The sequence below is a fragment of the Rhinolophus ferrumequinum genome, chromosome 22 (genome assembly GCF_004115265.2).
Source record: "Rhinolophus ferrumequinum isolate MPI-CBG mRhiFer1 chromosome 22, mRhiFer1_v1.p, whole genome shotgun sequence".
NCBI classification, from domain to species: domain Eukaryota; kingdom Metazoa; phylum Chordata; class Mammalia; order Chiroptera; family Rhinolophidae; genus Rhinolophus; species Rhinolophus ferrumequinum.
In genome coordinates this window covers 26,832,886-26,854,268 of record NC_046305.1, presented here as the reverse complement: position 1 = coordinate 26,854,268, position 21,383 = coordinate 26,832,886, and the positions used below count along the sequence as shown (strand labels likewise).

Here is a 21,383-nt window from a genome sequence, read left to right as displayed (position 1 = left end):
CTGCATGGAGGAACTAACAAATATACTGAATTGATGTAATTTTTAAGTCATCCTAGGACAGATCTAGAGTCCTCAGTTTATAAACTATGGAGTTTAGTAACAACCTGTGAAATACAATTGGATAATTTCCCATATTCAGGCTGAACTAAATCCTAACATTTTAGCCCCAAGCATGGAGCTCCCTCTCCTCTCAGCTACTCTCTCCAACAAAGATGCAAATTCCTGCCTGCCCCCTAAGGGCAGTTCCATCTGGGCTGAACAAATAGGAGGTGGCATTAATTATTCATGTGGTCATTTATTATTCTTTTTTCCCCAAGAAACTCCCAGCTGCCCTAAAGAGCTTTGAAGAGAAGGGGTGTGAAGGCACAAACCAAAATATAAGCCACTTTGTTGTGTCCTGGTTGTGCCAACAAAGGGTGTCAAATGGATGGAAGATGAGGAGGTGGGAAGGAGCGGGTGGGTAAACGTAACAGGAGCAGGGGGACACAGGAGCAGGGGGACAGCGAGGGGCACCAGCTCTGCCTACCTGCTGATCCAAATACTCTAGGTTTCTTTGCAACTGAAGGTCTAAAAGTTCATCCTACCCGGAGCCCGGAGCCCGAGGCCCAACGGCAACACAAACAAACAGGAACATGACAAAAGAAAACAATAAAAGGAAGCAAAGCAGTTAAGAGTTAGCTGGGCAAGGACAGCAAGAGGCCTCTCTGCCCTTGAGGAGTTCTGGGGAAGGGAGGGAATGAGGATGTGGGCAGGCACAGAAGCTGCCTGCTGGACACACTCACTGGACACTCCCAGACCAGCTCCTGGAGTGTCACACTTGGGCCCCCCACTCCATGGCTCCTAGGGTCAGCCTGGCCCTCCCTGGGTGACAGAAGCACTGCTGAAGCAATCTAGTAAGCCCTTCCAGCAGCATTTTCTGAGTTTTCTGGGGAAATCTGTTGTTTCTGGATGGGTACATTTACCATGTGTCAAGGCTACAGAGTTTGGACACTGGCAGAGGAGAATGAGAAGGAGTAGTAGCCCTCCCTGCCCACCAAGGCCCCCTCCTCCCTGGCCTCCTGGTGCTATGCAGGGAGAGGGGACAGCAAGAGCCCTTCGCAGAGGAGCATTCTGTCTGTTGGTTCCAGTGGTTCTCCCTGCTCCCCACCCCCAGCCTCCAAGTGGAGCATCTGCATCTAGTTCTCCTATTTCTCAGGAGAATAATTCCAGGAAGAGATAATAGAAAGAAGAGGAGAAAGGAGGAGGAGACACAATATGGAAAATCTTTTCTTCCTCAGTCCTTCCACACTGTCTCCTTCCCCAAAGTGACATTCCAGGCAAGGATAAACTGGAAGCAAATACACTTAGTGGGCAACTTGGGAGCTCCAGCCTGACTTCCTCCCCAGCCCACAATCTGAGCCTATGTGCAGGCCCCTCGGCATGCTGGAGAGGAGGATTGTTCTGAGGATGAGCGGATCAGGACATTACGTGCTTCCAGATCTTGTCCCTGCTCCTCGGCCCTGTGTCACAGAGGAGAAGGAGCAACTGACACCAAACTCTGTATTGGTGTTAGAGTCCTGGCCAGGAGGGAGGAGGTATCCAGAGGCTGCTAAAAACCAGATGGGCCAGGCATTGGGCACAGAGCATCCCTGCATCGGCCCTAGTTTGGCCCACCTTGGGAGGAAAGATCCTGAGGGGAAGTGGAAGGGAAGGAGAGGACGTACCATCTTATCGTGAACCGTGGGGGGTGGTGGGTAGTTGTAGGGGAACAGTCCTGCAGGGACTGGCCGCCTGTCTCCCAGGTAATCATACTGGAAGAGAAAGGGGATTGGAGAGGTGAGAGGGGTCTGACTGGGACACGGACTTCCCCACCAACTGAAGTTCAAGGTTAAGGATGTTTGTATCCTGTCCCAGAGCAGACTCCAAACTAAAATGGACAGCATTGATCTGTCCACATCCTCAAGATTTGAAAAGACAGAATACTCTCTGCCCTGTTATAAAGAATTAGGGTTCCTGGCACAACCTGGAGACAGGCACAGAGAGCAATGTTCCTACTCAAGGGGCAAAGCAAGTCCCCCAGGGCAGCACCCCTGGGGGTGGAACCACAGGGCCAGTGGCCCCCAAGCAGCATCACTGGTCCTTCCAACACACAGCCCAGTGTCCCTGTATCCCAGATGCCCCCACAGCTCCACCTTTTCTCAGCAGATGGCCTCAGGCTTCTGGGGTACCTCAGGGGATGAAGGGGGAGGGGAAGGCTGGTGGCTCACCTTGGGAGAGCTGATGGATCGCCTCATTACATAGGCAGCTGGGTCAGCATAGATGTCCTCGCTGCGAGGTGGCAGCCGCTCAAAACGGGCACTGGGTGAACGGACTGGGGAGTAAATGCGGGCGCGGCTGTAGGCGCCCTGGCTGGGTGAGCGGGGCACAGAGTGGGACCGGGGCTGCAAGGACAGGCGGCGCAGAGAGCCAGAGGTGGCATCCAGCTCATCATAATAAACCGGCTGCCGAGAGGGGCTGGGGATCCAGACAGTGCCATCCTGCCGCCCATAGCCAGCAGGCTCCTTCCACCCGCCCCCATTGCGAAAGGAGTGGCGCTTGTCCTCCAGAGCCCAGGGTGGGCTGATCCGATCGTAGGCGGGCATGGAGCAGATGCTGTCTGGCCGCACTCCTTGTGGGTAATACTGGTAATCATCCGGGTACTGGGAGGAGTAGGGGCCATAATAATCAGGGCCCCTGCGGGACACAGGGTAGAACCTAGAGGGACTGAGAGACAGGACAGTGTAAGGAAGTGGACAGAGTGGTACGTCCCCACCCATCCGTCCATGCCCCAGCCCCACCTTCTTGTCCTCCAGCCTAGAGCGGGGTTTGAACAGGTGAATGGTGCCCCAGGCTGGCCTTGTGAGTACACAGAGCACCAGGTTTGTTTCCAGAGGTGCAGGGAAGACCCCCTCCTCAGAGCTCCTTCCTCAATCAGCTCCCTGAGGCCCAAAATTCCACCTGTCAGAGTTTCCATCTTGCCTCTTTAAAATGAAATACCCCTGGGGAGAAACTTTAAGCCTTATTAGCCATCTCTATCTCAAAGTGAACCAATTTATCAGATCCTGTCCAGAAAGGCAAATAGAAGAAAGAGCGCAAGTGTACCAGGCCCCTCGAGGAGAGGGACAGAGGAGGGACAAAGGGCAGCTTCCCTGACTTTATGGGACTCATGCCAAGTGAGGCGGTCTCCCTAGGGCAGGTCAGAAGCCCCAGGCGCCAGACCACTAGCAGTGAGCAGCCCTCCTGAGTCTGTTACCTATAGCCCAGAGCTGCCCAAACCCCCGGGAAGGAGCCCCACAGGCCCAGCAAAGGTCTTAAAATCTTTGTCACTAGATAAAGGAGTCAATTGTTCTAGAGGGCAGAAGTAGGATCAATGAGTGGCAACATTTTGTTACTTTTCTTTTTATAAACACTGGCTTTCAAATAATTAGAGCTGTTCAAAAATGGAGTGAGTTGGCTTGGTGGTTAGTGAGTATCCTGTTGGTAGAAACACTGGAACAGAAGATGCTGGAAGAGGGTGGAATGATGTCTGATGGAATGATGGACAGATCTCTGACTGGAACAATGTTAAGGCCCCTACCACAGTCGGCCTGCTTCCTGGGCCACCCAACACCCTGTGGAGAGGTCCTGGGTGCTTTGTTCCTTCCTCTGAAGAAAGCAGAGAGCAAAATCAAGGGCAGAGGGAGCCATGGGGCAGGAAAGGATTTGGGCGAGTTGGGAATTCTGGAGTTTTGTTTCCCAACTCAGCCTGGCTTCCAGAAGGTTTCCAACAGAGGACACCTCTCACATTACTCCCCTAGCCCCTGCCCCTAGCCATGATAGCACCCCAGCTCCACCCTTGTCCCCCACCAGGCCTCACCTCCGAAGGTCTTCAGGTGGAGGTACCCCCCGGCGCAGGTTTACCCACTGCTGAAGCTGGTTCATGGAGCTCTTGCGCTGGGCAATCTTGTCAGAGTTGGCATGTGGCGGTAAGCTCCGCTGGTGTTCCCCACTCTCTGATTCCTGAGGCTGGAAAGCTGTGCTCCCTGGCCGGCTTGGGGAGCTATACTGCCAGCCGTTGGGCTGGGTGGGCCGCTCCCCGCCCCCTGGGACCCTTGGGCCCTCGGGGTAAGGACTGCCTGGTTCTGAGACTGGTTCCAATCCAGCTTGGATGCCATTGGCTTTCACCAGAGGCTCACTCTGGACTTCAGGCCTCTCTGGCCTCCTCTCTGCCTTCTCACAGCCTCGGCCATCACCCTCCTCTCGAGTCTTGGCCTCTGGCTCAGGCTTGGGGAGGCTGTTGTGCGGTGGCTGGTGGTGGTGTTTGCTGGGTGGGATGTTCTCTGAATCTGGTTTCTCGTGGCTGCAGGTTGCCAAGGGAGACATTGTAAGGGACTCCAGCCCAGCATGGAGTTGAGGGGGGAGTGATAGACTGGGATGGAGAAACGGAGTGGAGAAGGATAAGCAAGAAGGTAGCGACGGGAACAATATTCAACGAATTACTATTCTGTTTCCTAATTATTATAAAAAGTCATCCAGTCCTGCCTCATTCTACCTGTGCTCATTCTACCCTCCAGCTCTTCTCCCATGGGTCACTCCCCACTCCCTCCTGCTGACCTGCCTCGAGCCCAGCCTTCAAGCTGTGACCAAGATTAACCTCACCCAGTTTTGGTCTCCTCTGCCGTCTATCCCTGATTCAGACCCCAAACTTGGCATACACTATACTGAAGCTTCACAACACCAACGACCCTTGATGTCCCAGCTACAGAGACTTCTTATAGGTCAGCCCTCTCTCCTATAGAAAGTTCCTCAACTTCCATAAGCCTTGGGCTCCTTGATGGCAGCATGGGGATAACAATGCCTCCTTTCATAGGACTGGTGTGGGACCAAACATGGCAGGCACCAGGGTAGAGGCTGTTGCCTCAAACTTCACAGGCATAGAAACATGCTAGTTCCCTTGTCAGAAACAAGCTTCTCCCAGGACTGATTTTTTGTTAGAATATAAGCTCCACTAAGCAGGACCATGTCAGAATTTTCCTTGCTTTCCTAGCTCCTGCTATAGTGCCTTACACATTTCTACTTGTAGGAAACATTTATGAAATAAATGAGTAACCTTCTGGTAGGCCCCTTGGTTGAAGCAAACATTTGGAATCTCATGACAATGTTCTTCCTATAGTGTTCCAAATCCAACATATTCAAGCATCCTTGTTGAGACACTGCTTGGTAAACATTTCTAAGACACGTGAATAGACTTGGACTCTATACTGTCACACCTCCTTCTGGATCCCCGTTAACATCTAACTCAAAACTCAACAGCCAGTTGAAGGCACTGAGACAGCGGATGAGGGAGTGATGGGAGCAGCCACGTACTGAGCGTCCATGAAATGCCAAGCATTTTATATACTGTCTAGTCCTCACAACAACCTGTGAGGTGGGATTATAATTGCTGTCTTTGAGGAAAGGAAACTCCATTTCACATAAGTTAAGTAACTTACACTGACGTGGCACTGTGGGCAAGTAGCCAAGTTGGGATTCAAACCTGAGTCCACCTTCCTCCAAAGGCTGTGTGCTTAACATGCACAGCCAAGGAAAAAAGAGCAAATGACCTTGGTCTTTGGCTCTTGGCCCCAGTGGAATCTGGCTTCTCACTTGGCCTCCACCAGCTCAGAGAGAAGAGGAAGAGCAGGTCAGGGGAAGAGACTACGAGCTCTGAAATCACTCAACCAGGCACCCTGCTGGGATGTAAGGAGACAGTTCCTATATTCCCAAAGATTCAAGCCAGCACACTGGGCTCCATGATGGCACAGAATGGGGCACTTCCTCTCTCTTCCTCTTTCTCTAGCACTTCCCACATCCAGGCCCAGTACTCTGGCACTCACTTGTGACGCACAGCTTGGGGCACAGACTTCTGGGCTGGGGGGATCTGCACTCGGGCAGCCTCCCCCATGGCCTGGATCCAGGCCTCTTGCTCCGTGGGGCTCTCAGCACTGAAGAAGTAGGTGCGGACCCCAGCATGCTCGGCCTGTGGGGGGAGGCAGTACGTGGAATTGGCCCTGGCCTCGTCCATCCAGCACACAGTCACCTGCAGGAAGAAGACACCCACCCCCACAGAGCGGGTGGTCAGGAAGGCTGTTCCCTTCACCTGCAGCTCTTTTTCCCACATGGAGCTCAGGAGCAAGGTGAGGAGGGAGGCCCACAGTCATCCAAGTGCTCCAGCTGGCACCCACATGCCTGCCATGGCTAGCTCTCTGGACACCATTGGGCAGCCCAGGTAAGCTTACCGGTCCCACCTGAGGTGATTATAAGCAGGAGGGACAACTACCACGCCCACTCTCCTACCGCATCTTTGATTTAAAGGGCAATTACCCTATGTCTAGGAGAGACGCCCCCTAGCACACGCCAATCTCTTGGCCTCTGAGAAGCTAGCATTGTCTCTTCCATGCAGAGACAGCCAGGCCTCTCTCCATGGGCATGCAAGGGGCATGCACAGACAGACAGAGCACGCTACCTAGTTGGCGGCTGCGAGCAGGTGCGGCAGGCGGGAACCCAGAAGAGAGCTCCTGTCCAGAGGAGGGGTCCTCACACGGTCAGAAGGAGCAAAGGCAGAGAACAGGTCAACCAAACACCAGAGGAAAAGACAGAAGACGACGTGGCAGAAATGTTAAGGAACAGACAGAAGTGGGGAGCTCTTCAAACCATCCCCCTCCACTTGGTGTCACCATTGGGACAACAGCACCCAACAAAGTTCCCAGTTCAACCCACCAGGAGGGGGAGAGAAGAGCTTGCACCAAGGGAATTTGGGGCGGGCGGGGGGCGGTGGAGAGAAGTCAGGGTATCCCAGTGCTAATCCTAGCACTGTTCCTGACCAGCTTTGGCCTTAATTGAGGCATCTGTTGAATGGGAATGGGTCTACCTGGTGAAACTCAAGATTCTTAGGCCACAAGGAAAAGATGCTCCAGAGCTAGATTCTTTCTGGGACCTTAGCATACTCCGAGGTGAGACCTTCAATTTCCCAGGAAAAGCAAGTGGCCTTCTTTATCCCACTTAGCATGAGAAATCCAAAAGTGATTAAAAGTCTCAGATGGGAACCTCACTTTGGCCTCTCAACCCCTGGGTGTTAAATCCTGAGTCTCTAGGGGTTGGAAAGAGAGAAGACAGGGCTCCTCTCACAAAGCCCCAGGGCTCTTCTAAGCGGCAATGTCAAGTCCACGATACCCTCCAAATGCTTTCCCAGCTGGCCCACCGCAACCCCCTTCCTCTGCACAGGATTTCTTTCTGACAGGAACCCTTACCCAGTGAGGGTGCATCCTCCTCTAGGGGCAGAGATGGGCCTCCTTCCTCTGGATCCTGCCAGTCCCCACCCTCCAGCAGGAGGCCCAGCATGTCAGCAGAGGCAGGGAGGTGCTGAGGAAAAGCCAGTGAAGCTGTGAGGAGGTGTCTGGGAGTTGAAGCTATACACAGGGATGTGGAGACCAGGCAAGCCCTCCGGGGTGGAGAACACAGGGTTATCATAGAGGACAGAGAGACACCGAGGGCACTCATGGGTGTGTCCTGGGGCTGATAGGAGTGGGCAGCAAATGAGTTCATTCGCTAAGCATCTAGTAGGGCTTTTGTGAGTGCAGAGCTCTGCTCTGGACACCAGTCACAAGGAAAGCACACATACTCTTTGCACTTGAAGAGCTCACGGTAAAGCTGGAGGACACAACATGCCCACGGGGAAACGAAGGAGCAAATGCCTGGGAACAACTGCTGCTGGAGGCAGGGGAAGGCAGAGGGCCTGGGGAAGACAGGACGACTGAAAGGCAGCAGGAGGTGACACCAGCCTGGAACCAGGAAAGGGGGCCAGAGAATTGAGGGTGGTACCCCAGTGGGGTGAAGTCCACTGAGTTCCCACGGGGCTGGGATAGGAAGAGGCTAAGGCACTTGGCAGTGGGTGGGGCAGGAACAGTCCTGGCTCATTATCAGCCATCCAAGAGTTTCACTCTGTGGCCTTAGCAGGACAAGCCTCCCACCTGTCTCAGCTCCCCTGCTTTCCTTGGGGAAGGGCCTCTGATTAGCCAAAATTGGAGTCCTTTGTGGCCACTGAGCACAGCCCTCCGAGTTGGGTTTAAAGAGGCTCTGCCGTCCTTTGGGGGATGGGGATGGAGGAGAGGAGCTGATGGGAACAGAAGTGAGATCTGGGGTTTACGGTGGGTGTGTGTGTCAGTCATCGGGATGCCTGCCGAACTCCGAGCTGGCGTGTGCACGTGTGTATGCCCAGGTCTGGAAGGGAGGCTGACACAGGGTGTCTGATTATGTGAGTGTGTGTGTGCATCTGTGTAGAGCAGGACTGTTTGTTGTTGGTTAAACAGCCTGTTCCTATTTCCCCAGCTAGAACCCAGCTCCCTGGAACCAGAGTTTCATTAATTGTTCATTCGGTTCACACCTCTGGTAGACAGGACCCAGGGAAGCTGGAAACTAATTATGTGCCAAAGAAGTCCCTCTTTGTTCCCCAGGACAGCACCTGTGCATGTTGCCCACCTCTTCTCTACAGCCAGGTGACCAGATTCCGAAGGACAGAAAGGGGCAGAGTCTCTGAGGCTCAGACTCTGCCCTGGCATGACCTGCAGGTCCTAGCATCTAACACCATAGCTTTAGGTTTTCAGGGCCTTGGACAGCAATTCTCAATTGGGATAGAGAGGGCTTTGTACTAAGCATGGTAATTTCATACTGGGAAATGAAAAGGAACCAGGGCCTTTACATCATAAAATCAAAAAGGGCCTGGGATTTGTATAGTTTTTAATGGGTCATGAATTTTTAAATGTGGAAAAACACTGCCTAGTAAGAACCAGCTGCAGCCTTTAATGGGTGGATCCCCAGGGGTTCTGAGGGAGCCACACTGAGCAAGCCTGTGAGGCCCGTCTTCCTGCATATTTGTTCTCTCGAATTGTCTGCATGAGGTTTACTTCTCTTGACTGTAATGAGACTCAACTCCTAATTTTCTCAGAAGATTGAAACTTGACTATTGGTCTAGTTCCCTGGGCCCAAGGTGGGGAAGAGACTTTCCAGAAAGGATCTCACAGCCCCTCCATTCCCAGCCCATAGCTCCTGCCTCAACTGCAAGGGGTCTCCCAGGTTCCAGGTGCCAGGCCACTGGGCAGAAGGCCCATGGGCTCAGGACACAGCTGGGCTACATTTATTGACATCTATCCCAATCGGGCTGATATACTCCTCCTCCCTGCCCTAAGAAAAACTGGGGTACCACTGAAGCACATCTCTACCGGCCCACTCTGGGGAGAATCACCCACCTAACCCCCGAGGAAAGAAGAGTTTTAGAGAGTTCCATCTATGTTGGGCACTGTTCTAGTGAAATGCCTTCATGGCCTTACCTTAGCCTTATAACAGCCTGCACTGAGTCCAGGGGCCGCTGACAACTCCCTCCCCCCACTGCCACTTGAGACTCCTTTGGGAGGTGGCTCTTGACCCTTCTCTATTCCCCTGTGCTCTAGAAGAGCAGGCCTCCCTCCCCCATCTGACCTGGGAGAGGAGGGCCAACTGACCTTAAAGGTGTGTTTTCGGCTGATGTTGTCCGACGGCTGCACTGCGGCCACCCGGAAGCTCAGGAGTGGGATGCTGCCCAGGATGCTCTCCTCCTTCTCATCTGTCGGGAAACAGAGGCGCAGGTAAGATGTATGTGCACACATGTGTGCATGTGCAGGGGGAAGAGAGAGGAGCACATCAGCCCTATTATGATAAATAGCAACAAGCAATAAATATTTGTTGCTCATCTATTTGTCAGGCACTCAGGGCCACCACATACCACCACACAGGTTGTGCTCTGCACACCAAGAGGCACACTCCCCAGAGCTGCGGTGCGTGGAAGCTCTGCAGACATGTTGTAGACACAGCGACTATAGAGGTGGATGAGAGGGAAGTAGTCCCATTCTCCAGGAACTGACATTCTAGTACCCAAGAAGGCAAATCAATTAGAGCTAGCATTTTAGAGAGTTCCATCCATGTTGGGCACTGTTCCAGTGAAATGCCTTCATGGATTTAACCCTCCCAACAATCCTATGAACAGATACTATTACTACCCCCATTTTATAGGTAAGGAGGCTGAGACACAGAAAGGTTAAGTAATTTGTCCAAGGTTACTTAAGTAGAAAGTGGTGGACTGGTCTTTGAACCCAGGGAGTCTGACTCCCAAGCTATCATTCTCAACCACTGTCCTATGCATAGTGCCTTTCCACACAAGACTATTCCAAAGGCCATATGTGTAACAGGATAATAATGGGATAGGGTATGGCAGAGTGGACAGTCCCATCTTTGCCTCGGCTCCTCTGGGTAACTGTTTCTAAGGTTCTGCCAGGCACCCAGCAGTTTGCTTTGTCCTCTCCTGGCGCGAGCCCCTCCCCTTTCAAGTCCTCATTACTCCACAGGAAGATTTGCCCCTGCAAGGCCTCCTGGTCGGTTATCCCTGGATCAGGTTAACAATCAGGCTATTACATAATTTGTTCTGGATCTCCAAAGAAGCCTGATGGATTAATCGGGTCCCCAGCTGTCAGTAAGAGGCCAGAAAGGGCGGGGCTATTCTGAGGGACAGATGGGGGGCAACTAGCAGGCCATGGCACGCCCCTCCCCACTCGCCCAGGACAGCTCCCTATTCCCTGAGCTGAAAACTCTGTAAAAGTCTCACATGGGGCTCAGAAGAAATACCTCAGGGATTATAAACTAGTTCCCCTTTTCCTCTTACTCATCACCTGCACAACATACAAGGTGTGATCAAAAAAATACAGTGAATGTTTAAATAAAAAATTTATTACAGTAAAAGACACATTGCCATTAATCCTCCTCAAAATACTCCCCTCTCTTTGAACACACTTACCACGTTGTTCTTGCCACGTTCTGAAGCAGTTCTGGAAGTCCTCTTTTCTGAGTGTCTTTAGTTGCACTGTCGAGGCTGCCTCGATGTTCTGAATTGTTTCAAAATGTTTACCTTTCATGGTATTAGATCTAGTGAATAAAGTGGATGAAGACACACCATAATGTTGTTGTTTTTTTTAAAGATTTTATTGGGGAAGGGGAACAGGACTTTATTGGGGAACAGTGTGTACTTCCAGGACTTTTTTCCAAGTCAAGTTGTTGTCCTTTCAATCTTAGTTGTGGAGGGCGCAGCTCAGCTCCAGGTCCAGTTGCCATTGCTAGTTGCAGGGAGCGCAGCCCACCATCCCTTGCGGGAGTCGAACCGGCAACCTCGTGGTTGAGAGGACGCGCTCCAACCAACTGAGCCATCCAGGAGCTCAGCGGCAGCTCAGCTCAAGGTGCTGTGTTCAATCTTAGTTACAGGGGGCAGAGCCCACCATCCCTTGCAGGAGTCGAGGAATCGAACTGGCAACCTTGTGGTTGAGAGCCTACGCTCCAACCAACTGAGCCATCCGGGAGGCAGCTCAGCTCAAGGTGCCGTGTTCAATCTTAGTTGCAGGGGGCAGAGCCCACCATCCCTTGCAGGACTTGAGGAATTGAACTGGCAGCCTTGTGGTTGAGAGCCCACTGGCTCATGTGGGAATCGAACAGGCAGCTTTGGGAGTTAGGAGCACGGAGCTCTAACCACCTGAGCCACCAGGCCGGCCCCCATAATGTTTTTATTTGACAGAAACTGCCATACCAGAAGTGTGACATGGAGTGTTGTCATGATGGAGGATGAAGATACTCATGAAAGAGGACTTCCAGAACTGCTTTAGAAAGTGGCAAGAACAATGGGACAAGTGTGTTCAAAGCAAGGGGGAGTATTTTGAGGGGGATTAATGGCAATGCGTCTTTTATCGTAATAAATTTTTTTTATTTAAACATTCACCATCTTTTTCGATCACACCTCGTACGTGGTCCAATGTCCAGAGTCCTGTGCAGGCCTCAGCATGGTACCCAGAGAAGAGCTAAGCCAGAGGAGCAGGAGGAACTGGGGCTGGGGATCCAGGGCTTCTTCAGGAAAGCAGGGGATGTCAGGCCCAAGAGGAGACAGGCCCCCTGCCTGGTACTGTCCAGGCCTGTGTTTGGGGGTCTAGTGAGAGCACCTCTCGGTGGATAGTGACCCCTACCACAGTGCACCTGGAAATGCACAGCTTTTTAAGGTTGTCCTTATGCCAGGCCCAGAGTCTCTCCTCTGCAGAGAGCCTGGTTTTCCTCCAGCTTTGTTCACACTCTGGTTCCAGGGAAGCTCTCTATCCCAGGGTGCCAGCCTGGGCAGATTCTTCTCCCCCAATATTGGGGTTTCCTCTGTGACTAGACCCTGCTTACGTGATCTCTTCCTGATTTCTCTCCTCAGCGTTCAGATGGTGGCAACTCAGGGCACAGGGACAACAGTGTTATTGTGATGGGACACTGGGTACAACCTTTGTTTGCCAAAGTTAATGATTCACTGAATTGCTCCCAGGAGGCCCGGAGAAGTCAGGGCTCTGCCATTTCTGGGGCATGAAAGGGCATGGAGGAAAAGGAAACTGCCTCTCCTGCTGCAAAGTCATTTCACCCTTCTCTTCCCAGTGCCCTGCATCAGTCTGACAAGACCACCTCTGTCATCACCCTCATTCGATCCCTCCAGACCCTCCTTGATACAATGTTGCTATATATATTTTTAAAATACCTTTCTAGAGATTGCTGCACCAAAGCTGTCAGATCTTGGCCCGCCTTTCTTTTATCTTTTATTTATTTTTTTATGTTTTGAGAGGGTCAGGAGAGTGTTGAGTGGAGCAAAGAGAGCAGAGCTGGGGATATTCATTTATTCCACACTGGTGGAGCAACTACTATGTGCCATTGTAGGCACTGCTGTAGGTGCTGTGTATACAGCAGTGACCAAAACAGACAAAACGTGCTGCCTTCATAGGTCGGATTGTACATTCCATGGGACAAAAAGAAGATCAGCATACAAGCTCCAGTTGGTAGGTGACCTGCTAGTAGTAACTAATGACCTTCCTCTCGTCCTCCTTTTCCACCCCTTTCCCCCCTGGACTTCACCATCTGTCATATCCTGTTCACCCCCTATACCACCAGTCCAGGCCTAGAACTCTGCCTGAAACCCAGTAAGCACTCGGTAAATACTGAATGTGAATGAGTAAGTGAGCGAATGTGTGAGCAAGTGAGCTTTGTCTTTATCCCACTGTGACACCCTACTGATGACAGAGACTGCAGCGGGGAGACAGTCCCTCCCCCCCACCCCCACCCGCCAACTTCCATCCAAAGCAGAGCCCAGTGATCTGGCAGAATGGCAGCGTGCTGGGCCCTGGCTTCTCGTAGCCCCCGTAGGCCTGGGGGCAAGCTCACCTTTATAGTAGAAGAGGCAGCGGTCCACCAGGACAAACCAGCGCTTGTTCCACTGCTTGACCCCAGAGCTGGCCTGCGGGGCACATGGAGAGACAGACAGGAGGAGCTGTGAGTTGTGCACGGGGAGAAGGGGGACGTGGCGGGAAGAGCACTACACTATGAGGACATTCTGCCTCTGGTTGCAGCTCGGCCACTAACAAGTGGCAGCAACCCTCTTGAGACACCAGATGCAGGGAACTGACATTGGAATATTGCCTGTGGCCTTCAGTTCTGTCGTCCTGGGCCTCAGTGCCTCCCCCAGGGAAGATAAAAGGGATGAGAAATGAGTCAGAATGAGTGAGCAGAGAACAGGCAGGGACAGTGGCAAGGCCAATGGGGTCAGTCGCTGGACCCCAGACTTAAACGACACACCACCCCACCTCTCCCTTTTCATAGCAAGAAGGGTCTGCTGAGGATGAGCCAGTTGCTCCAATATGGTGGATGACCTAGCATATTTCAAAGTCATTACATCTGCCTATCAGGAGATCTAGATGGATTCCCAAGTATGGCACTAATTGTTCTGTGACATTTTGGGAAGCTAACTGACTTCTCTGGGCCTTCATAAAATTAGGAGATTCGTTCATAGAGATATACCAAATTAGGACATGGGAGGACATACCAAACTAGACATGGACTATTGTAACCACCAAGGATACAGCTATGAGGAGAAAGCGCGGGGTGTGCTGGGCAGAATGGCAGAGGAGGCCTCACCTGCTTGAAGAGCCAGCCCGCCTTGGTGACAGGTGCATTGGGGTTCCGCTTCATGGAGTGTGAGCGCTTGCCAAAGGCAATGGCCTTCCGGGAGGTCCGGGTGGCCTAAGGAGGCAGAGAGAGGAGAAGGCCTGACTTCCTCCCTCTAGTGCTTCCTGTTCCACAGGTGAAGGGAGCAGCTGTATCTCTCCAGTAACCCAGGTGCCCACGTGTGAATCTTGGATCTGTTACTAACTCAAGGGAATGGCCTCTCAAGTTATTGGCTCTTTTTCTTATAAGGCTCAAAATAATAGTCCTGCCTGTCTGATGTGGTGGGGGCTTTGAAGGTTTTCTTGAGGAGAAACTAAGATTTTTCATTTCACTCCTGTGTCCTTCTTCTACTGTCCTTACTCCCTACCGCTTTCATAATGCTTTCTAGAGCCCATTCAGCTGCAAGTAAATCACCATCCTCTCAGAGTCCTGCTCATTCGCAAACGGCCAACACACCATAGAGCTGGGAACATCTACACAAGTGTTCTCCTAGCTTCTTACTGCCATGTGGACACTGTCATTCTTTCACATTCTGGCAACAGTCTCTCTTTCCTGAAGCACCACTAATCTTCCACCATTGAGCCCTTTTCGTCACGGTCAGCTTCTGGATGATTCTTTCATCATCAGTCATCTTCTTCATTCTAAGTCGTGCCATCACTGTTCTTGAGGATGACTGAACCAATGCCCTAATTTTATATGACCTTGATGTCCTCAACTCCAAAATCCTCCACTGCCACCCCAGCAACTGACTCCCATGGCTGTACCTCAGCTCCTAAGCCTCTGCACCACTACCATCTTCAGTTCTAATATTCCCATTATCTGATCACAACGTTTTATCTTACTGTGTTCCTGAACTGCACAAGTTTTTCTACTCCACTATGATCTTCAGCTCCTCAATTCTTCCTCTTTTTTCTGGATCCATCAGCCACTTCGTGGTTTTAGTTATTTCCCTACAAAGTCTACACCCCATGGTAAAGTAGAACAACTGCACTCTCAAACAACCCATTCATGATCTTTCTGCTCAATTTTCTAAAACTCAAAATCCCAGATTAATCAAAGTATCCACCCTCCCTGCACTCACATGCAGATTATGGTGCTGCTGGAGAAAAATCACACTGCAGTACAGATGAGGCCACTGCAGATCCACAGTCCCCAGCCGCAGCTGGGCTCAGCCCTGATGACATCTCCACTCCACACCCTTACCTTTCTCCTGAGCCTTGCAACTTCCCTCTCTGCCCTCCCCACAGTGGACCTGGCTCTTGCTCCACAGAGAAAATTGAGGTTATCAGACATGCACTTCCTCCATTTTACATCCTTTTACCTAGAAAATTACTGCCCTTGCCACTATCTTTTTCTCTTTCTCTCCAAGGTCTAATGAAGAGGCACTGTCCTCCTTTCTAAGACTAACATGTCGAAGCCACCATCTCCTCTGAGACTTTGCTCCATCAATAATCTTCTCTCCAATCTGTCTTCAACTTTTTCTTCTCCACTGGCTTCTTCTCCTCAGCTAACGTGTTCAGGTATCTCCGTCTTAAAGCATCTCTCTCTGTCTCTCTGTCTCCCTCCCCTCTCCTCCCACACACCTGAATGCCACCCCCATCCCACCCCTGTAGCCCTAACATCTGCTGTCAGGTAACCCGTCCCCTCTTTCTCTTCAGGGACAGGCTACGGGAAGGGTCCTGACTTCCTGTCCCCCATTCCCTCCCAAACTCCCTCTCCCTCTTTTCTGAAATGGCTCTCGCACTGTCCTTAAAGTGAAGCTGCTCAAGCCCTGACCGTTCTAAAGCACTGGACAATTTTAACCTTTCTGTCCTTCCTGAAACTCTTCTTTTGTTTTTTTCAATGCTATTCCTCCTTTTCAACACCTCCATCTGTGGCGACTCCACCTCTACTCTAAGTGTTGGTGGAACTTAACCAAACTTTTATCCTTTTATTCTTGTTTATCTAATTATATGTTGTGCCCGTGTAATCTCCTCTATACCCATTGCCTCAACTACCAGCAATATGCTGAAAATTCCCTAATCTATATCTATAACCTCTCTCCTAGCCCGAGTCCATTTGGTAACTGGTTGTCCAACCAGGATGAAGAAAAGTACAAAACCAAACTCATCCTCTTTCTAACCAAATCTGTTCTTCAGTATTTCTCATCTTGTGAATGGTATTACAATCCACTCAGAAACCCAAACCAGAGTTCTGAACCACCTCATACTATTCCCTCCATTCTTTTACCCAATCATTTATGCAGGTCTGGCAAATCTATCTTCCTAAAAGTTCTCAAATCTGTTCTTTCCTCTCAAATTCTACTTGTTGCCTCATAGATCGTCATCTCTTCTTGCTGTCTATCTTCTGCCATGAACTAAGGTTCTCTTTCTTTTTCCCCCCCTTCTTCTGCCTCCCTCTCCCCCTGCCCACTCCGGTTCAAGCCATTGTTTCTCAGTCTAGTTGTGTAGGACACAGCTCCCTGACCCATGCTGGTGTTATGAGCCTTGCGCTCCCCCCGGCTGAGGAAGTCAGTCGCCAGTCGTCAGTCAGCGGCTCACAGCAGCTCTCACCAGCTGCCAGCCGCTCACGATGGCTGCCAGCCACTTACACGGGCTGCCGGCCCCTCACACTGGCCACCGGTCACTCTTGGCAGCACATGGTAGCCCAAAGCAGCACGTGGCAGCACACGCCGACCTCCGGCTGCTCACAGGAGCCCAGCTCCAGGGAGAGCTGTTGTTCACAATCTTAGCTGTAAGGGCGCAGCTCAGTGCAGTGGCCCATGTAGGAATCGAACCAGCGACCTCGGCATTAAGAGCACAGCGCTCCAACCACCTGAGCCACTGGGCCGGCCTGGTTCTCTTTCTAAAACACAATAAAATCATGTCACTCTCTTGCTTAAAATTTCTTACTACTGCTCATCACTTAGAAGAGAATTCAAACTCCTCAGCGTGGCACACAAGGACAGGTCTGCCTAACTCCTGTGCTTCTCTCCCACCTACTATGCCTTTGCTCACTTGCTCTCTCCCATTGAGGGTGGGGGAACCATATCTCCCTTCTATAAGTCACAACTCATCCTTTAAAGTCTACTCCACAAAACCTCCCTGATCTCCCACAGCAGGTAGCTGCCCCCTGCTCTCTGTCCATTCTTAGAGTCTAAAACTTGTCACACTGCAATAGTAGCCTTCCATCTCCTTCACTAGATTGTGAGCTCTTTACAGGGAGGAACTTCTGTTCTGTTTATCTATTACCAGAGCCTAGTAAGATATCTGGCTATAATGAGCATTAGTAAATACTTGTAGAAGGAAGGAAAGAAGAAATTGGGCTTTATTATAAAGTACTCCCAAAACTGGGAAATAAAATTATTTTCCAAACTTTACTAGTAAAAACCCACATATAATGGCTGAAATTAGCCATCTGAAGAACTCATCCACTGCCCTAAGAACAGGCAGGTCCACAAATCCTTTCCTTTATTCTCCTCTCAGTGCATCATCTATCATAGTTTCACCTCCTCTCAGCAGCCGAGAAGCTGCTCCCTGTACTTCACCACCTAAGCTGTTCTCCTGCTACCCGCTCAATACTCCAGCCTCTTTATCTTTCTGCCACGGCTTCCCAGCAACCCTCAGCCTTAGGTCAATCTAACCACCTGCCTTCCCTGCTTCCGCAGCCAGGCTATGAGCATTGCTGGAGGAAATCCACATACCTGGGGGTTAGAGCCACACAGATTCGGTCTATGATCTCAGATGACCTTTTGACATTATCAGGCAATATTTTATATGTCTCTTGTTGACCACTATTCCTGTTCCCCAAACCTCAGGAAAATTCTCAAGCCTCCCAATGCCTCTTAACCCACCCCACTCCTCTCAGCAGAAAACCCTACCTCCCAGTTCTCTGCAAAAGTTGAGGACGTTGGGGGGAATGTCTTTCACTTACAAGGCCCCCATCACCCAGCTGCACATGCCTTTTTTATGCACTCTCAGGAAGGGAGCCCCTTCCCTATCAAGGCTAACAGCAGCTCTGAATTTGACTCCTGTCTCCACAGAAACGTGATTCATTGGCTATCCTGTTTCTCCTGAACCTATCCACTGGGTCATTCTCCTCCTGCCTCTAACATCTTGAAACAAAACAAAATGAATAAAGAAAACTTACTTCCATCTTATGCAAGATCTTCTAACGTTCACCCGCCATCCTTCATTTCCCTTAACAGTCAAGCTTCTTTAAAAATATTTTTTGAAATATTATACTTCAAACATTTCAGGAAAGTAGGGAATAAATCACTACTACACGTTGGATTTTTTTTCCCCTAAAAAAACGTGACAAATAAAGCCGAAATTGCCTTTAAGCCCCTCTTCAACCTCATTACCTTTTCTTCCTCCCTAGAGTCAACCACCGACCCCAAATTAGTCTGCCTGTCCATGGTTATATGCTTGTACTGCATATTTATCTATAAAAATGTAGTATTGTTTTTCATTGTTTACACATTTTTACATAAATGATATCATATTTTTCATATTTTGCAACTTGCATTTTACTCAACATTATGTTTCAAGGTTTATCCTTGTTAATACATATAGCTCTAGACCATTTAATTTTTGGACAGTACTCCATTGCATGACTAGAACATCATTCATTATCTAATTTCTTAGAAGAGCAGTTTCTACTCTTCAGTGTTTCTTCTCCATTTCCCCTCACACTTTCTCTTTAGCCTTCTCTGGCTTGTCTTCTGCCCTCATCATACTACTGGAACTGCCCTTGTCAGGTGTCCAGAAACCCCAATATTGTTAAACCCCATGGATGCTTTCATCTAAGTAAGACTTCTTACTCGATCTCTCTGCAACATTCTTCTCTGGATTACTTATTCTTCCTGAGACTCTCTTCCTTCCTCCTCCCTTTCTGAGCTCTCAGCTGCCATGTCCTTCATGAGTTATTCTTTTGCTGTCCCCCTAGATCAGTGGTTCTCAATGAGGGTGGGCACTTTTGTTCCATAGGGGACACTTGACATTTTGGGTTGTCACAGGGTGGGTGTTACTGGCATCTAGTGGGTAAAGTCCAAGGATGTTGCTGAACATCTTATAATGAGTAATCCCACACTGCAAAGAATTATCAAGCACAAAATGCTAATAGGGCTGAGGCTGTAAACCCTTCATCTAGATGTTGGTTTTCTATGAGGTTCTGGTCTGAGCAGCTCACCTTCTCTTTGGAGCCTGCAGACACAGCTGCACAGGCTAATACATTTCCTAGGATTCCTGCTTGACAGCCTGCCTTGGGGGCTGGACTCACCCGGACACTGGGCCGCTCTGGAGGGAGCTCAGACACCATGTTGTGGTTGGATATGTCACTGCTGGTGGCTGTGCGTTTCCCACCTGCTTTATTGGACATGTCCAAGGCCGATCTGCTTTCAAGTTGACCACAAGAAAAGAAAGAGACTAGTCAGAACCAAGAAACAATGGAAACCACCCATCCCTTTTCCCACCCTGCCACCCACTGTTCCAGCATCAGCACAAAATTTGATCCCCTAAGTGCTATCAAGAGGTCATCTCAGCTGCTCCCTCAGTTCTTCTGACATTACATGCCAGTAATCCTGGACATTCTCCTTTTTCTTTCCTGTAAAGTTATTTTTAAAACCTCGACCCTAAGACTCTGGAACTCTTTTTCCTTCTAATCTGAAAGACACAATAGCCCAATGAATTATGACAGTCACTTAATTATCTTTTTTTCCTTTCTTTCTTTCATTGAGACAAGATCCAGAGCAGGTAGAAAATTAGCATTTGACTCTCAGGGTTAGATTCCCTCACCACTCCCCTCAGAGGCCTCTGAGTGACATGCCAACCTCAGACCTGTCTCAGTCCTTTAGCTCAAACTATGGGATACACCAACCTGAGATCTGGGAGATTCTGGGAAAAGTGGACGAGGGTGTCAAGCCAGAGGATCTCAGAAGCTTCCAGTCCTCAGAACTGAGAAGAATGACCCTAAATCCCTTTGCTCTCCTTTCCCCCCATTCCTTTGCCCTTCCCAGCTGCAGTGGCAGTGAGGTGGTGGTAGTTAAGGATGGAAAGGTCAGACAGTAAATGAGGCAAACCTACATTTTCAAGTCAAATTTTTTGTTTTCCTCTGGGACCTGGCCAGTCACTGGGTGTAGAAATGTGTTCCGTCTTTCATTGTGACTGTGGAGGCAAAAAAGAAAAGAAGTTGTGGTAAAGATGAAGAAAGTAGAGACACAACCAAAGGGTGGACAGGCCCTGACCAGTGACAGGGACAGTGACCATGTAGGAGCTCGTCCCTCTGTCCTCCAGTGGGATTATTAGAGGCAAAATGTAGGCAAGATGGAGGATTGTAGAGGAAGCAATGGGGAAGACACCTTTCACTAGCCAATATTAACTACTTACTAGAGATCTCTGAGGCTGGGCAGGTATGTGGGTGGGGCAGGGAGGGGACTCTAATAGTTAAGATTTCCTATGTGGAGGGTTCTCTCCCAAGGATAATGCCTGCCAGTGCTCCACATAAAAACTGCTCACTCATTTCTGCTGAAAGAATTCTCTCATGATGTTAGACTCCTTCCTCTCCTGCTCTATGTTTCATCTCCTTAAATGAAATGAGAGATCCAGAAACTCCATTCCTGAACTTGGGCTAGGACCTGTACACCCACTCTAAGCCCAGGGTCTCCCCATCTAAGGGCTACTGGATGTCGCTGAAACCTGAGGAATGGTCAAGCAGTGAGATTAAATGCTGGCTCAACAGTCAGATCTAAGTAAGGGATGTGTGGCCCCAGAGTGAGGTGTTGTGAGATCAGCCTGCAGGATGCAGGGGGCATGGACCAGGCGGGATCTGTGCAGAGGCAGACGGGGAGCAGTATTGTGGAGCTTCCTATGGGAAGTCCTGCTGTGGCTCTTCTGGCTGACTGTCAGGCTCGTTCCCTGGTGGCTCTCTGGGGAGATGGGGAGGAAGAGCAGCAGACAGAGCTTGGAGCGAGTTGGCGCAGTGGGTCTAAGGCACAAATGGCAGCCATTTGAGATGGGTTCTGTACACAGGCGACCACCTGACAAAAAAGTTGTAGGAGATTCAAGCATGCAGCCAGTGGGGGGGCTGGAAAAGTGTTAAAGTCCTCTTCATCCACCCCTCTTGAGAGATACTGTGAGAGTCCAGAGCAGGCTCAGTCCACCCCAAGAAGCAGGTGCCCAGACAGAGCCTGCTGAGGCTGCACCAAGGCCGTGGGTCCTAACACCGACCACGTGAACACTCCCACAACAGAGTTGGTCAGCTAGTGCCAGAGGAAAGAGATCCTAGCTTGGTCCCTTCAGCTGCACGAGCGAAGTAAAATAACCTTTTGGAGACCCCTT

General features: G+C 50.4%; 1 protein-coding gene across 16 annotated transcripts in view; it reads right to left on the bottom strand.

Moving 5' to 3' along the window:
- The window catches only part of PLEKHA6 (pleckstrin homology domain containing A6), a 133,636-nt gene that overhangs the window by 24,272 nt on the left and 87,981 nt on the right, over positions 1-21,383 (bottom strand). For 4 of the 16 annotated variants that reach the window (XM_033092249.1, XM_033092248.1, XM_033092250.1 and 1 more), the window contains exons 2-11: positions 20,130-20,210; positions 19,237-19,438; positions 14,038-14,142; positions 13,288-13,360; positions 9,534-9,634; positions 5,874-6,076; positions 3,875-4,426; positions 2,247-2,742; positions 1,704-1,790; positions 527-580 (exon numbers count right to left, since the gene is read on the bottom strand). In XM_033092249.1, the coding sequence (XP_032948140.1) occupies positions 527-580; positions 1,704-1,790; positions 2,247-2,742; positions 3,875-4,426; positions 5,874-6,076; positions 9,534-9,634; positions 13,288-13,360; positions 14,038-14,142; positions 19,237-19,425 (1,860 nt within the window). In that variant the 5' untranslated portion in view covers positions 19,426-19,438; positions 20,130-20,210. Of the gene's footprint in view, positions 1-526; positions 581-1,703; positions 1,791-2,246; positions 2,743-3,874; positions 4,427-5,873; positions 6,077-6,502; positions 6,778-7,286; positions 7,317-9,533; positions 9,635-13,287; positions 13,361-14,037; positions 14,143-19,236; positions 19,442-20,129; positions 20,211-21,383 lie in introns of those variants that run through there. The other 12 variants (XM_033092252.1, XM_033092256.1, XM_033092243.1 and 9 more) reach the window with 10 other exon arrangements.